Source organism: Nicotiana tomentosiformis, chromosome 1, assembly GCF_000390325.3.
Source record: "Nicotiana tomentosiformis chromosome 1, ASM39032v3, whole genome shotgun sequence".
NCBI lineage: Eukaryota > Viridiplantae > Streptophyta > Magnoliopsida > Solanales > Solanaceae > Nicotiana > Nicotiana tomentosiformis.
Genome location: NC_090812.1, coordinates 56241811 through 56258943, shown reverse-complemented (window position 1 = coordinate 56258943; position 17133 = coordinate 56241811). Strand labels below are relative to the sequence as shown.

General features: G+C 38.2%; 2 protein-coding genes across 21 annotated transcripts; both read left to right on the top strand.

The window, feature by feature from the left end:
• The first annotated feature begins 184 nt into the window (after positions 1-184).
• On the top strand, positions 185-17063 carry LOC104104938 (uncharacterized). 20 transcript variants are annotated; one of them, XM_070183495.1, is made up of 22 exons: positions 186-1194; positions 2425-2973; positions 3073-3216; positions 3326-5275; positions 5387-5503; positions 5634-5816; positions 5924-5986; positions 7277-7348; positions 7493-7756; positions 7911-8030; positions 9285-9344; positions 10523-10563; positions 10755-10832; positions 10932-11016; positions 11841-11989; positions 12506-12607; positions 12737-12923; positions 14208-14277; positions 14410-14492; positions 16112-16217; positions 16324-16432; positions 16675-17063. In XM_070183495.1, the coding sequence occupies exons 1-15, from the start codon at positions 328-330 to the stop codon at positions 11985-11987; spliced, it is 4740 nt and encodes a 1579-aa protein (XP_070039596.1). In that variant the 5' UTR covers positions 186-327; the 3' UTR covers positions 11988-11989; positions 12506-12607; positions 12737-12923; positions 14208-14277; positions 14410-14492; positions 16112-16217; positions 16324-16432; positions 16675-17063. The 20 variants fall into 20 exon arrangements, with proteins under 20 accessions (XP_009611446.1, XP_009611443.1, XP_070039609.1 ...); XM_009613136.4 differs by having other exon boundaries at positions 14380-14492; XM_009613137.4 differs by having other exon boundaries at positions 14380-14492; positions 16112-16237.
• On the top strand, positions 12054-13608 carry LOC138906585 (uncharacterized). The gene is made up of 2 exons (XM_070195692.1): positions 12054-12074; positions 13099-13608. Exons 1-2 carry the CDS (start codon positions 12054-12056, stop codon positions 13606-13608), a joined length of 531 nt encoding a protein of 176 aa, XP_070051793.1.
• Positions 17064-17133: the final 70 nt, after the last annotated feature.

Genomic DNA, 17133 nt, shown 5'->3' with positions numbered 1-17133 from the left:
TTTGCAAATACTAGTTTAGTTACTAAACCTTTGTATTCGAAATATTGGAATTATTTAGAAAAAATTAAAAGTATTTCAAGTAAAATAATATTTTTTAGTTAAAATCTTTAACTTCTTGTCAAGTTGAAGTAATTTGTTTTAAATTTCAATATAAAAAAGAAAAGAAAAGCCAGCAAATAAGGAAAAATCTCTTACAGGAACCGCAATTGTTTCCGCTGTGGTCGTCGTCGTCTCTCTCTCTCTCTCTCTCCCCCCATGATCACCGCTGCAACTACTACTGCAACCATCTGAGAGAAACTTCACAGAAAAACTCATCTTTTTAAAATAATGATGCACAAATCAAACTATAATTTCCCTTTTCCTCAAAAATCCATCGACAGTTCAAAACAGCAGCTAATTGATTCCCTCACATCCCACATTTCTCTCTACAATTCACAAACCCCTCCATCTCCAAATCATAACCCTAACCCTAGATCATCTATCCTCAAATGGTTCTCTTCCCTTTCAATTCCTCAACGGCAAGCTCATCTCACAATCGTTCACTCCAATTTCCTCCAAGTCCTTCTTCAAATGCTTACTAAAATCCAATCCAACGGTCACGGTTCCTTCATCATCCTCCCCGATATGCCCTCCTCCGACGGCTGTGATCTTCCGAGCATTTGCTTCCGCAAGTCTCACGGGTTATTAGCTCGAGTTGCTGAGTCGAACGAGTCAGAACGGCGAGTTCGTCACTCGGTTCGGCTCTTCAGCTCGAAAGAAGGGGAAAATGGGGTTTCGGGTTTATTGGATTTTGTTGATTCTTTGACTGTAAGTGAGGAATTTGTGGAGAATGTGGATAGTTTTGCGAATGCAATGGATGGCGTTACAAATGGGATGTTTTTGAGGGGGGAAGAAAGTGGTGGGTTGAGCTCAGAATGGGTGGAATTGGGGTGGTTGAAAGCCAAAGGGTATTATAGTATCGAGGCTTTCGTGGCAAATAGGTTGGAGGTGGCATTACGACTGGCGTGGTTGAATCATAATAATAATAATGGGAAGAAGAGAGGTGTGAAATTGAAAGATAAGGTGAATGCTGTAGGTATAGGAGCCAATGCGTTTTGGAGGAAGAAAGGGTGTGTAGATTGGTGGGGAAAGTTGGATGAGACAATGAGGGTGAAGATTTTTCGTCTCGGCTTAGGAAAGGCTGCAAAATCACTGGTACTACTTTTATGTTGAGCCTTTATTTTTCACCTAGCAATTTAGTCTTTGTTTGTTCTTTGGTGCTACATTGTTGTATTCAATGTGCTACGAGTTCATTTAGTGAAATTACAATTTGTTTGAATTTGTATATGTGGTGGCATTTCCATTCATGGATGTCAAAAAGCTGAATTTTCCTCTCCATTCATGGATGTCAAAAAGCTGAATTTTCCTCTCTAATAGGAAAGAGATAATGGCATGGACTTTGGAATAGTATATAGCTTGTTAAATGGAAAGTACGCATTTCAGAGTCCGCAAGAATCTATCTGAACAGTAAGTAGGCTAAGATCTGTATCAAGAAATAAGCTGAGATGTAAAAAAGAAATTCAAAGTAATGCCGGGTATCCCTCTTTGATTTGGAAAAGCAAAAGAGTATAAAAGGCAGGCATTTGTGAGCGAAGAATTAACTAAACTATCAAATCATGCAACTTTTAAACTAAGATGCTTCTCTGTATTTCCATAGAATAGAGTAGGGGTTTATATATGTCCACATCTAAGCATTAGCTTTGGTTCTTTTTTTTTTTTGACAAGAATAAAAAAAATTACTTTTTTGCTGTGTATTTTTTTGCTCGAAAGGACAATTATTTTATATTATCTCAAAGCTGAAGAAGTACAAGGATTTGTTGTACAAGTAGTAGTAGTAGCATCAGTACATGTATATGCTTCTAACAAAAGTAGTTCTTAGTTCGTCTGATCTAGTGTTTTTGAGACAATAAAGGAGGAACTGCAATAACTATTGAACTGCTATATGTCCTTCGTTGCAAGCTGCTTCCATACTTGGCCAGTGCCTCTGGCTACCTTATTTTGTTCTCTATAGCCGTGGTATCTCTGGTTCACGTAGCGCTCAGCGTAGGCAAAATGTATAATATTAGAAAATAATGCATTATAGCTGCAAGTAATTTAATATAACATACCAGTCATATTTGTTTGATTTTGGTTTGATATACTTCCATAAATCATATTTTTTCACAAATGGCAACTATTACATTAATGGTATATCCTTCTAAGTATGTTTCTCATAGCACTCCTATCCTTCCTGACATAGTCAATTAAATGATTGATATGTTAGCAGTTTAGCTATTTAAGCTTCTGATTGTTGGAAGGGTCGTCTATTCTTCCTGCATAGTTTACAGGTGGTCTTCAGAATTTGACACAGGCTTAAGCTGTCCAATCTCCAATTATGTCTTTCAGATTGCTGATACTTTGAAGGGGGCAAGAGGTGTTTCAGCGGATAAAGCTTGCCTATGCAGTTCGGTGCTACAACAACCTCTGGGTAACACTAGTTTGTCTAAACGAAGGAACTTTGTGAATTTCAGAGGGTCAGATGCAGGAGTTTCACAGAACACGTTTCATGCATCAGTGTTTGGAGTTTCATGTTCATTCAACCAGCTACTTGATTGTCTGTTTATGCTTCAGGATTTCTCCACTGTGCTGTTGGCATGTCCGGGTACTGTTGGCGAGTCTCCTGACAGTGGAAAACTATTTTTTAGTTCATTAGAATCTGTTAATACTCTTTCTGATAGTATATTAAGAAAATTACGGGGGTTACTCATGATTATTTCTCTTGACTGTACAAAGTATGAGCTGCTAGAGGACGAAAACTTGAATTCCTTACCAAAGCCAAACAAGGAAATACTTGGTGCTTCTAACCGTAAGAAAAAAGGGAAGAACCGTAAAGTGAAGAAATCAAATCCTTTGCCAAAACCTACTACAGGTGTAAGTCCTGTTAAAAATAGTGAGGTACACTCTGATCTTGAGGACTTTCCATATAAATTCCTTTTAGTAAGAAAAAATTCCTATACCATTTGGTTCTTTACTTTCTTTTAAAAATATATGCAGGATAATGGAGACACATCTGTGTGTGGTGATAATGTGCATAATAGTTCGTCTACTGGTTTGGTAGATAAATTTCGTGGTGATAATGTACATTGTAGTTTGCCTAGTGGATCGGTCGATAGAGTACAACAGAAGGATCTTGATAACGTGAGTCTGCCATCTTTGGTTGATATGGTTGTAATTATCTTTCTACTATGGATCAGATGTCCAATTTATGTTATAAATAGTTTGTAACTGACTGTCTGTCTGTCTGCAGGGACATGGTGAAGGACCAGACAGTCAAACTGTTAGAAGTGCTTCAAGGAAGAAAAGGAAAGAAAGAAACAAGACTAAAAACCCTAGCTTGATAACTTCTGGGGAAGATGGTAAATGTCAGAAAAGAAATTCTCAAAAGTCCTTTGTTTCTGTCAACTCCCAAGATGGGGATCCAAGGTCTGATTGTGTCACTGTAGATTCAGTTGTTCAAAGTGGATCAAAAGATTCTTCTGTTGGCAATGAGGGACGTGAACTGGAAATAAGCATTCTGAGTCGAAACGGTGGGGATTGTGGCTCTGCTGGTTCTTTTGAAGGTTGCAGGAATCCTTGTTTGACAGTCCATTCGCCCATAGAGGGGGTGATCGGAAACGGAATGGTAGCTGTTGCAGTGGAAACTACTAATAGTGATGGCAATTCTGGTGTTTCTTCTAGAATGCCTTTGATTGAATCTGAGCTCACTCATTCAAACTGCAAGGAGTTTAAAACATTGAATAACAGATCAAATTTTCTTGAGAAACAAACTAAAGGTAGTGATTCCAACAAAAAACTTACCTCTTTAAAGGAGCAAGGAAGTGTTGATGTTTATGATACAGGGCCTATGAATTCACCATCTTATGTTTCGTATGAGTGGCCCAGTGTAGCTCCCGTTCATCTTCCATACAGTGATTCACATCTCCCACCTGCTACTGAGAGACTGCACCTTGATGTCAGTCACAACTGGCAAAGTCATTTTCGTCATTCTTTTCTACGCAATGTACGTCATGTGAGAACTTCTTCAATTGAAACAGGGTGCCCTGGAATTATATCTAGACCTTTGTCAATGAGTTTAGATTGGCCCCCAATGGTTCGCAGTATCAATAGACTAGCTCCATCGGTTACATGCAATTATGATGCTGGGTTTATCTCTAGACGAACTTCTTTCCAGCAGGATATAGCACCCCAAAGCATTCACTGCAATGCGGTTAGTACTGAGGATGAAAGGGTGTATTCTGGTGACTTTATTGACTTCTCTGATCTTTCAAATTCACATGAAGTGGGTGAAGACCATGATTATCACTGGATGTCTGAAGAAGAGTTAGAGGTACATGCCGTTCCTGGGGTGGACTATAATCAGTACTTTGGAGGTGGTGTTATGTACTGGAATCCTTCTGATCATCTCGGTACTAATTTTTCACGCCCTCCCTCTCTTAGCTCGGATGATAGCTCATGGGCGTGCAGGGAAGCAGATATGAACAGGGCAGTTGATGATATGGTTGCCTTCTCTTCTTCTTACAGTACAAATGGTTTGACTTCTCCATCTACTGCTTCCTTTTGCTCCCCATTCGATCCTTTAGGTTCAGGACATCAGGCTCTTGGTTATGTTATACCAGGAAGTGAGATTACCAGCAAGGTTTTACAGTCCTCATCATCAGCAGATCTAGTGACAATAGAGAATGCTTCAGGATCCTTGTCCAATATTTCTGCTGATGGTGAAGCAAAGTCTGTGGATTCACTTCCATACCCCATTCTACGACCCATTGTCATTCCCAGTATATCTAGGGAGAGATCAAGATCAGATTTTAAGCGAAGTCATGATCATAAAAGTCCTTGTGTTCCTCCCAGCAGGAGGGAGCAACCTAGGATCAAGAGACCTCCATCGCCTGTGGTCCTCTGTGTTCCACGTGCCCCTCGTCCACCTCCTCCTTCTCCCGTTAGTGATTCTAGAAGGCACAGAGGTTTCCCAACTGTTCGGTCTGGTAGCTCCAGCCCCAGGCAATGGGGTGTCAAAGGTTGGTTCCATGATGGAATTAATTTTGAAGAAGCATGTATACGCATGGATGGTAGTGAAGTAGTTTGGCCTGCTTGGAGAAGTAAAAGTTTCTCAGCCCATCAGTTAACACAACCTCTACCTGGAGCTTTGCTGCAGGATCGCCTCATCGCAATTTCACAGTTAACTCGCGATCAAGAACATGTAAATATACAAATCTGAGAATCCGGTTTACAGTTTCATAACTCCCCTTATTCTCAAGTTTCTGTCTTTCTGGGTGGAAAATATACAAATCCCATTTGTTTTTCTTTCCAGCCAGATGTTGCATTCCCACTTCAACCTACCGAAATGCTGAACTGTACTGCAAAGAAGGCCTGTCTTTCAATGATCCATAGTTGCATTCATGACGAAATCGAGAGCTTCTGCAAACAGGTAGAGTCCCAAGAGAGTAGTAACTTCTCCAGTATCACTTCAGTAATTTAACCAGAGTTTCAGGAAAAACAATTTGGGCAGATAGATATAACCTGATGTTTATTGTTGGTGATCTATGATGATTCTCAAGGTTGCCTCCGAGAATGTGATCAGGAAGCCTTACATTAATTGGGCTGTGAAGCGTGTTGCACGTTCTCTGCAAGTATTATGGCCTAGGTCTCGTACAAACATTTTTGGTTCAAATGCTACTGGGTTGTCACTCCCATCAAGTGATGTGGACCTTGTGGTTTGTCTTCCTCCTGTGAGGAATCTGGTAAGCATGTCTTAGCTAACATGTCTCTTACTTTATATATTTTGGGTAAGGAGAAAAAGAGTTTTGGAGAAAGGAGCACATTATATGCTTTCCTTTTTTTCCCGTAGGAACCAATTAAAGAAGCTGGGATCTTGGAGGGGCGAAATGGGATCAAAGAAACATGCCTTCAGGTATCCAGGATTACATGGAATATTCTTCTCTAATAGTTGGAGGAAATGCTGTGTTTGCTTTGAAAGTGATCTTTTTGTAACTTAAAGCTTTTCATACAACATCAACCTTCTTGCTGATTTAATCAATAACCAATACTTTCCTCATGACCCCTCATACCCACCCCCCCCCCCCCCAAAAAAAAAAAAAAACCAAATAAAAAATAAAAATCTAAGAGCAACCTTTTCCTGACTTGTATGTGAATTGACAATTGAGACCCAGACTTGTAGAGTGATTTCTTGTACTCAACATTGAAATTTAGCTCCGACTTACTGAGAGATACCACTATATTTCAAATACAGTAAATATAGATGGTGTGACTTTGCATTGCTAAATATAATTTAATTCTAGAGTTCTCTTTGCGGCCAAACTTTTGCATAGAACTTGAAACTAGTGAAAAACTAAGTTATTCTGGCACTGGGTATTTGGTACAATTGTTTATGCTATGGTCCTTGTTTTGCACGTGAAGACCTAATTAAATTAATAAAGGTATCCACTTGCTAACAACTCAAACTTTTGAAATTGATGGGGACACAATTCAATGTTGATATAAGAGCTGGCACAGGTCTTAGATTCCACTCAAATTTATTGTGGCAGTTGCCCTAAGAAAAATGTGTAATTCATTTTCTGCAAGGGAGAAAATTAAATCTAATTGGGTGCCATTTGTAAGGAATCAAATTCACAAGTTTTTCACTTGTATAATGGAAGCTTTTCCAGATAAATAAAATAAAATGAGTCAGTCAACTATACCTCATTTTTAAATCAACTAGACCTCATTTTAAAATCAACTAGCTACAAAAAGTTGCTCCATCTGTCCCATTTTATGTGAAGGTGTCCGACTAGGTACAAAGTTTTGAGAAATTAAAGAAGACTTTTCACTTGTAAACCAAAAATATGCAAAGTACCAGAATTGTCCTTTTAAATGTGGTGGTGAAAGTACCACGTCTTTTTAGTTTCTATCTCCTCATAAAAGAATGAATCTTTATATCAAGTGAGTCCTAGTCATTAAGGGTAATATCAGGATGCAAATATTAAATAGTTTCCACAAGGAGAAATATGTCATTCTTTTTGGAACAAACAAAAGGAAAGTGTGTCAATAAGACGGGACAGAGGGAGTACTGTTTTATTTTTTAAAAAAAGAAAAAGAACTACACAAGAAAATTGTATTTGTTCCCCCCTTGGTAGTCCAATTTGATACAAATATAGCTTATGTTAAATGGAGCTCCTTGTTGCTGACATAGAGAACTTTGCAGCATGCAGCTAGATATCTGGCTAACCAGGAATGGGTAAAAAATGATTCTCTGAAGATCGTGGAAAATACTGCTGTAATGTCTCTGCAATCCAAATTCATTTCCTTCTGGGTTCTCATCAGCTTAGTTTTTTCCTTTATGTTAGCCATGACACCTTTTGCCTTCTTTGACCTCCTTAGTCATGTTATTTCATGCTATGTTGCTGCCATTTCTCTACAGATACCAATTATAATGCTTGTGGTAGAAGTTCCACATGATCTCATTTTGTCGTCTCTATCAAATTTACAAACACCAAAAGCAGAACCAACTCAGTTGACTGTAGAAGAAGGCAATGCAGTATTTCAGGCTGATTCAACTTGTTCAGAGTCCTCATCTTCACCACAGTGGTCCAAGATGAATGAATGTAGAAAGGATGTAAAAGCAGTTCGACTTGATATTAGTTTCAAATCGCCTTCGCATACAGGATTACAGACCACTGAGCTGGTAAGTCTTGAAGAGATGACATCTGAGTACTTGTGGGATCAAATCAGAACTATATTCTCTTAATCTTCATCACTTTGATTTTTTGTTATCTCGAGCCTGTCAGCCGGTTATGATGTAGATTTATCTTATCACGTTTTTCCTTTGTTGATGATAGGTAAAAGAGCTCACTGAACAGTTTCCTGCTTCCACACCTCTTGCTTTGGTGCTAAAACAGTTCCTAGCAGATCGCAGTCTTGACCAGTCATATTCAGGCGGTTTAAGCTCATATTGTCTAGTAAGCTTTTCTATCATCAATATTTCCTAGAGAATTCAGTTTAAGTTTGAAAGGAAGTATTCTGTTTAAAGTGAATGAAGCAATGATTAGTTTAACTTACCTAAAAGTGTTTCGCTTATGTACTTGTGACCTCCCTTCATATTCAAGCGCTCTTCTCTTGGTTATGCTTAAATATATCACTCCTCCACACTGCTCTGTGTTCTTGTTTCAACCCAAACCAAGCAAAGGATGGAGGTTGGCCGGCTACTTTTATGTTTGCTTGGAAGTAGAGGAAGGAAGAGAAGGAAAGGGACAGCTTAAAGAGTTTTCAGGCCTCTTGCTTTGGTGCTGTAACAATTAGGGGATTAAAATAAGAGAGTATCATTTTCTTATTTGCCCAAAACTTAAATCAGTGACAATGAAAAGTCAAACTATTTGCCTTTCCATTCTTGTTTTCAACCCAAACCAAGCATAAAAGAAGATAATTCTGCTTAACTTTCTCCTCTATTTTCACTACCATTTTCCCTTGTTTCTATTCCTTTTCCTATTTTCCCAGCATAGGGTAAATATCTGCTCACATTGATTCATTCTAATAGTTAGATCGTTCAAGGAATGTCCTTTCCTTGATTTTACATGTAATGTTCTCACGGTCCAATTATAAATTTGGGATGGATATTGTGATGTTATCCATTTAGAGATAAGTGACTTTTGCTAACTTCCAGTTTGATGAAGTTCTAGATTATGTTGAACAAAGTACTGAATGGAGTTACCCTAGAGTTCCCATCTTGATTCATTATTTTTCGGTTGTTGAATGATGTCACATTGCGTATCAGTTCCTCCTTTTCAATTCTCCTGCAGTATGTCGCGGAAGACCAGAACAAGTAGGCATCAAGTAAAAGCTGGGTCCTTCATTCAGGCTGCAGAAAACTTTTTACTTCTTTGACTACCATTTGAGCCTCCAAGCACCTTATAATAATGGGGCAAAAAGTGGAAATTAGATAGAGGTCTCCAAGTCTAACACAAGTTTGAGCAGAAATTTTGTGGTTTGTTGGGAAGTGGAAATATCTGGAATGTGGCCATTATCTATTAAAACATTTTTATTTAAAAAACTTTTCACACATTCGTTTCAAGCAAAAGTGAAATAGTTAAGCCTTTTCAGTTCTTGTCTTCCAATTCTTGGCATCCTTATATTAGGTGTTTCGCTCCCTTGATTTCATTCTCTCTTTATGTTAATATGTGTTTGAATGGCTCTTAAATGTCTACATCATTTAATAGGTACTATTGATCACACGATTTTTGCAGCACGAACATCATCACGGTCGACTAATTGACCAAGTATGATTGAATTCTTCCCTTATTAATTTTCAGTTTATTTTTTTGGCGATTTACCCCTGTTTTTATGGTTAAATATTATCATCAGTTTCAACGCCCATTGCATGTTCAACGTAGATTGTGATGATGTTTCCAATATTTTTATTATTGGGTTGCACATATTGTGATGACAACATTTATAGGACCTTTCACAGTATAAAGAAGAACCTGTTGAATAACATAGCCTGGATAAACACCAACAACTAAGAATGGAGTAGAGTGAGACATTTCTCAGCATCAGGACAACCTAGCCAGCTGAGTTTCTCATATGAGGGTTTTAGCTTGAAAAGCTTAATTATTTGATATAGTGTGACCGGGTGAATTCCATGTTCTATTTTTTCTGTTTGTGTTTTTTTTCTCTTTAACAATTAGATCATGTAGCTAAGTAAAAAGGTTGACCTTTTTAACTTCAATGAAATACAATGGCATTACTGAAACTGAAAGGGTGGAAATCACACTTAAAGATGTTATCTCCCAGTAAGCATGAGATAAGGATGAGTTTTGGTGCTACATGGTTTCCCTTTTGTGAACTTGGGGCCATAGTTTCAAATAGCAGAAACTACAGGTGCATGTCTGATGCACTACGAGAACCTTGTTGAAGTGACCACCTTCCTAAGTACATGGAGGTTTTCATCATCTTTGAGCTGCTTGTCTCATTTTAAATCTCTTTCCTTAAAAATCGCATATCAGTGCTTTTGTCTTATTTCAGAAATTAGATGTTAGAGAAAGATGAATGTATGAGCAAGCCTATCTGTTGGCTTACCTATATAACTGTAAAATAATGCATCACATTGTACCTGACAGAACAAGCCCGATCTTTCTCTCAAAAGATGTAGAACTTGATTGCTAGTATACTCAACATAAGATAGAAAAATCCAATCTCATCCTGCTCAATGCTTGTACAGCACTGCTGCAATGCAGGCTTAGCCGGAAGTCTCGCACAGAGGCTCATGCCTTTCCAACTTCATAGCAATATGATAGGTGCCCCTACAATATTATACTTGACAAGCTTGTTAAACGCTGTAGTGCCTCTATGGAAGAAGCTAACTTTGTTTCAATTCATTAAAAGTTAAGCTTCGTTTTCATTTCCTTCTGATGCATCAGAGTTATTGACTGTAACTTTCATTGATCTAATTTTGTAGAACTTGGGGAGCCTCCTGATGGATTTTTTCTACTTCTTTGGGTGAGTTTGATCTGCTTAAAAGACACATTTCCTTGGTTAATTTTTATCTCATGTTTCCCTCCTTACAATTGTAGTTAACTTATACATCTGAAGTCCCAACCACTATGACACCCCTGCTCCCCTCAAAAGGAAAAGGTGCAAAAATGGTACCATAGAACCTCGGATGTAAAGCTTTTTTTTTTTGTCCCCAGGAATGTGTTTGATCCTCGTCAAATGCGTGTTTCAATACAGGGAAGCGGCTTATACATAAATAGAGAACGAGGGTGCAGGTATGGCTAATTGTTGAACCTCCTGATTTTGTTTGTTGCGAACCTCTTTCTGTTTTTTCATTTTCCCTCCCTTTTTATTCCCTGGTTTTATTTTTGTAGCATTGATCCAATTTGCATTGATGATCCTCTGTACCCAACCAATAATGTGGGGCGGAATTGCTTTCGCATACACCAATGCATCAAGGTTAGTTGGAATGCCTTGTGTTAAATTTTTGAGAAAATATTGGTGTTAGTAGAACTAGGAAAACTTACAAGTCGATAAAAAATGGAAAACATGTGATACTTTAGGTTTCTTACCTTTAAGTTCAATAGCATGCCATGTGTTGAAAGTATCTGAATCTTTTAAGAGGTTGAAAGCAAAGGATTTCTTCCAAGCTGGCTAGCAGACTGGGGGTGTGTTGGTTAATGAATTAACCAGACATATCCCTCAATCACCCCAAGATTTGAGGATAATTTGCTTATGTAAAGACTTGCATGAGAAAGCTCTTGGTACTTCTCTGAAATGGCATGGAATATACAACACCAACATACCTGTGTAAAGCCCACATAGTGGGGTTTGGGGAGGGTAGTGTGTACGCAGATCTTATCACTACCTTGTGGAGGTAGAGAGGCTGTTTCTAATAGACCCTCGGAAGAAATGGCATGGAATATGTTTCTATTAAAAATGTAGCATGTGTTTGTTAAACATGAAAAGTATTATATCCTCTTATGCCCGCCTTCAATGTGTAAAGTTCAGCTCTCTGTTCTTTATAAGTGACAGTGGCTGCTTTTCATTTAGTAATATATAGCTTAAAATAACAACCTTTTGGTATTCTACTATTCTCTAAATTTTTATTGCACCTTGTTTTGACGTATGGAATGAAGTTGGTTCCTAAGTCGCAATTTGTTATTTTGGGACTGAAGGTGCTACTGAATAAATTATGCTTCTCATTAAAAATTATAATCATTGAGTATTGGACTCATATAACTATTATTCTAGTAAAAGTTACTTTCTGTAGGCATTTGCAGATGCTTATTCTACTTTGGAAAATGAGATACCTTCTCTTCCTAGCAACGATGAATCAAATTCAGTACCTCAAGTTAAGCTGCTCCCAAGAATTATCCCAAGCATTGGGCTTTCTGTGGGATCTTAATATCAGAAGTTTTGAATCTTGAAGGTATGTTAAGCTCTTATATTTTCTTCAGGTCAACCATAAGATGAAATGATATATGGGTTTTAAGATGGGTTTTAAGATGCCGTTGGTATCTATTTGTATCTTTTTCTATCCTCTTAGATTGAAATGATTGTTTGCATAAAATTAAAGTTTTTAACTGATAATGGCTTGGTTGTATAATAAAAAGCTTTTAAAAAGAATGTTTGTTCATTAAAGTGGTGTTTCATTATCTCCGCGGAAGTATCAAAAGGTAGTAGTAGTTCTTCCTGTATACGGGAAATCTTTGCCTTTTCTTAGTGAAATCTGATTATTTTATGAGAACAAAAGCCATTATGCTAAAAATTGAAGTTTAGTCTGTAATTCTAAATATTACATGGTATTTTGTTTGCTATTGTGCTCTTTACTTTAAAGTATCTCCATTTAATCTTTTCTGTCCTTCTTCAACTTCTTGTTAATATTTATAACTATCAAAGACTTGAAGGTCAGTCTCAATCATTTGTGTCCTCTATTTGATATCAGCTTATTGTTATCACTATCAAAGACTCAAAGGTCAATCTCAACGTGCAACTGCCTCTACCGAGTTGGACTTAATTCTACAGCCGCTGATTCTGGCGTGATTGAGTAGGATCTTCTTCTTTTTACCAACACGTTGCTTGCATTTAAAATTTTTGCATTTGCATTTTGGTATTAAAATTTATGTTGCTATCTTCTAGCAAATTGGGATTAAATGGTTTGGCATTATGAATATAGGTTGGGGTTCTGCCTTTAGAAACTGGAACTTACTTCCACTGGATGTCAGAACAAAGGAATATCTTAAGAGCTCCTCGATTCAATAGAATCAAATCTTCTCTGAACTCGACCATCAGTGTAGCATGACCGCATTGGCATGTTGGAGACAATTTACCATTACCTGGTTCATCTTGAAAGTAATTCCAAGGTTCGAAGTCTCCACTCAGTACAATTTTGATTTTCACCAATCTGGATTTATATATGAAGAACTTCTGATGCCTTGTTGAAATGAAATTGTACATATCATCATTGTGGTATCGAACTGTGCACAGCTAGAGTGAATGAAACTAAATTTGCTATTTAGAAGAGACTTTTGAATACAGAGTAATGGGGAGATCAACGAGGATGTCGCACACCGTATAGGAGCGGGGTGGTTGAAATGGAGGCTTGCTTCTGGTGTTTTGTGTGACTGGAATGTGCCACCTAAACTTAAGGGCAAGTTCTACAAAGCAGTAGTTAGACCGGCCATGTTGTATGAAGCCGAGTGTTGGCCAGTCAAGAAATCCCATGCCCAGAAGATGAAAGTAGCAGAAATGAGGATGTTGCGATGGATGTGTGGGCATACCAGAAAAGATAAGATTAGGAATGAATATATTAGGGACAAAGTGGGTGTGGCCCCTGTGGAAGAGAAGTTGAGGGAATCGAGGCTGAGATGGTTTGGTCATGTGAAGAGGAGAGACGTTGATGCCCCGGTTAGGAGGTACGAGAGTTTGCCAGTGGCGAGTCAGAGGAGCGGTAGAGGGAGGTCTAAGAAGAACTGGGGTGAGGTGATTAGGCAGGACATGGCTTTGCTCCAGCTTACCGAGGACATGTCCCTCGATAGAAAGGTGTAGAGGTCGAAAATTAGGGCGGTGGGTTGATAGACAGTCTAGAGTTTTCCTTGTCTTACTAGTAGTAGTTGTACTAGTCGGGTACCTTCCTATTCCTAGTCCCTTGTTTATTCGTTGTATTATTTGCTTACACTGTCTTATTATATTGTTGTTGCTATTGTTTCTCTATTGCTCCATTATTTTTTAAGTTCTTGAGCCGAGGGTCTTTCGGAAACAGCCTCTCTACCTTCATAGGTAGGGGTAAGGTCTGCGTACACACTAACCTCCCTAGACCCCACTTGTGGGATTTCACTGGGTTGTTGTAGAAGAGACTTTTGAAAAGTCTAGTAACTGTTCTTTCTATTTGCTTTTCTAACAACTTTGTTTCTTCTTTACTTGACGAAATCATGGATCATAAGATTTTGAACTGAAATACCACTGTCATCCTGACTTGCTCATCGAGAATCCCATGGTTCTGAGATGTTTCTATTTTCGTGCATCTTTCGAGTGCTGTCTAGATTTGAATGGACAAAACATTCTGAGGCTCTATGCCATTTCTCACACAACTTCCACTTGCAGTTTCTTATCGAATCTCAATTCTTTCTTTGTCCTGCTGGTTCCAGGTATCTTCACTTCACTTGCTAGAGTGTAAAGGGCCCCAAACCTTTTGTCATTTGTAGCAGGCCATTACAGGTTCTTCCGGCTTATTTGAGCTTTTTACTTGATTGACCCTGTAATCTAAAAATTCGCAGTAGCCAATTCCTTTTCCTTATTTTCATGTGACTGGAGTTGCAGCCTCAACATAAACATCCTAGAACTCTACAGTGAACTCATGGAGAAGATGGTGGAAGGAAGGGTACACTCAGAGGATCCGATGTAAGAAATACAAGAAGAGAAAAGAAGAGGAGGTATTGCCATATCCCACTTATTATTCGTTCATAACACTTTAATCTTTTGTGAACCTAAGATTCAACAGCTGTAATACCTTTTTAAGACATTTGTTTAGTCTGAAATCATGTCGTGATTGTGTACTAATATGCACAAGTCACAATTGGTGCCAGTGGGGGAGGTAGGTACAGGATGCATATTCACAGATTAGGACAAATATGTGGGTGTAAGATGGATTGCATCGGATAACAAAATGCAGATTTTCCTTGGGGATAAAGTTCAAAGGCAATGAACTATGGCAGCTTATGATTGAGAATTTTGAAAGAAAGCGTAATGGGTAGAAAATCAGTATTTGTCCAAGGGAGGAAAAATTACATTGTTGAAGTCCATTTTCTACTTTCCTAGTATTATGTCTTTATTCTTGTATACCTTCAAATGTGGCAAACAGAAAAGGAATAAGTCATGAGATTTTTGCAGGAAAGAAGTAATAAATTCCATTTGGTAGATTAGAGAAAAAAGATGCTCGCACTGGGGAGGGAATGCAAAATTTACCATTCTTCAACATAATGCTTTTGGAGAGTTGCTTGTAGAGATTCAATCAAGAAACTATGCACTGTGGTCAAGGGTATTGGTTTATATATAGAGCTTGAAACAATGTATAACTTTCGGGAGACGTGACATTTTCGCATGGGGTGAGCCTATGGAAGGGATTCTGAAGTGAAGGATGGATTCACTACGTACTGGCTACACTATCGAAAGTGGAGACAGTATGCTTTTGTAAGAATTTGTGGTACGACGGAAAAACTGATTTATATATGCTGCATATGCAGAATTGTAAGACTAGGGTTAAGAATGGAGGACAAGGGAATTATGTGGGACATGAGTGTTTAAAGGAGACTTACTAGATTGCAAGCGAGATGAAGTGGAGGAGTTTCTATGAAAAGATCTGCAGTTATGGGAAATGATGGAGGACAGAGATTGTGTGAAGGAGATTATGGATGACAACATTCATGGTGAAATCACACTCTACCTAGAGCTATTAGAAGGAAGGGAAAGAGGAGATTTGGGAAAAAGCCTTGAAGATGAGGGTACCAAAATAATAAGTTTGTTTTTCAAAAAAAAAAATAGCACGCAATTTGTGATGCATTATAAATAGCGGATAAGCTTAAATAGATGAGACAAATAGCTGGCTTTACCTCTCTTCTATGGACCTTGGTCTACTCTGGTGAATAATCTTGATTATCGCTAAGGATGTTCAATGAGACATTGTCAACTGGAGATTAGAGAATATCGGCATTGAGAAGTATGTGATTTGGAGCACAACACTGTTATGTCTCTTCTGGCTTGCGTGGAATGACAGTAGGAGATTGTTCCATAATAGCAGGAACGACGCAAGAAGTGTGAAATGTTCTTTCCTTTTCATGTATATTATTGTTGTAAAAGGAGAGGTCCTTTCTATGTAGGAAGTTGGGCCAACTCAAGGCTTCAGATAATTGTGTTCAGCCACAAAATCAGTATGTAAATACTTTAAAGACTAGCTTAATGTACTTAAAATGAGATTTACTTGACTTCAAGGATTCCGAGCCCATAAAGGGGGTCTTACTCCTGAATTGTTCTAATGCACTCTTTTGGTTACTAGATTGGTACTTGTATTAGATCAACACTCATGGGGCTGTAGGCTGAAGTGCTGGGACCATGTCATATGATTTCATCCTATCTAAAGTACTTTGCATAGCCATGTTAAGGTGACTCGATCATAATCGATGTCAGTCATGGTACTCTCCTAGTTTAGACCAGCGGTATAATTAAGGCTTATGTTAACTAATAATCATGTTGATTGATGTTGAACAGAATCTGCAGCGGAGACTGGTGATCCACTTTATTGGAAAGAAAGAGATTTGCATAAACCCATTATACAGATTCTGAGCTTGCAAAGACAACTTGGCCTTCTGATTTATGGGTAGGAACGCATTGTCTGCTGGCTCCATAGAGTAGAGTATTCTCTCTTTCACTGTTTTATTCTTTTCCTCTTGTCTTCGTTTTTTGTTTTCCTCCCTCTCTCCTCCTGGGGCCACCTCCCTGTGTGTTGATATTAAGAGTCCATTTCCTAATTTTCCTTCTTGTTTTTGTTTCACATATGTTTCAGTTTAGAAGATCACAAATAATAGGGTTTTAAAGTGATCTCACTTTGTGGCAATGCAGGTGCAAGAAGGGGATCCTTCATTTATGCATATGATCGGATTAAATATAAATGAAGGAAAAAAAGGAGAGAAATTTCTGTATATACCCATTAATTTTATTGTCTTTATCAGTTTGTGATGATCAGGGGCGGAGCTAGAGTGCCGAAAGCGGGTTCGACCGAACACTTGATGACTGAGCTATATGTCACAATATTCGGGCATATCCCTTTGCGTCTCATACTCCTTAATTTATCAAGTAATAACTCTGGCTTATGAGCCAGACTATAGACATGAAGGAGTACAGAATAATTGGTCACATCCCAGTAGCTTTAGTTCGAACCTTGTATTTGTCTTAAAAATTCTATTGAATACGTATAAATTATTAATTTAAAACTCAGTAACTTCAAACGATTAGAATTCCGAACTCATAAGCTTGAAATCCTGGCTCCGCCTCCGGTGGTAATGATAACAATTAAGCTGA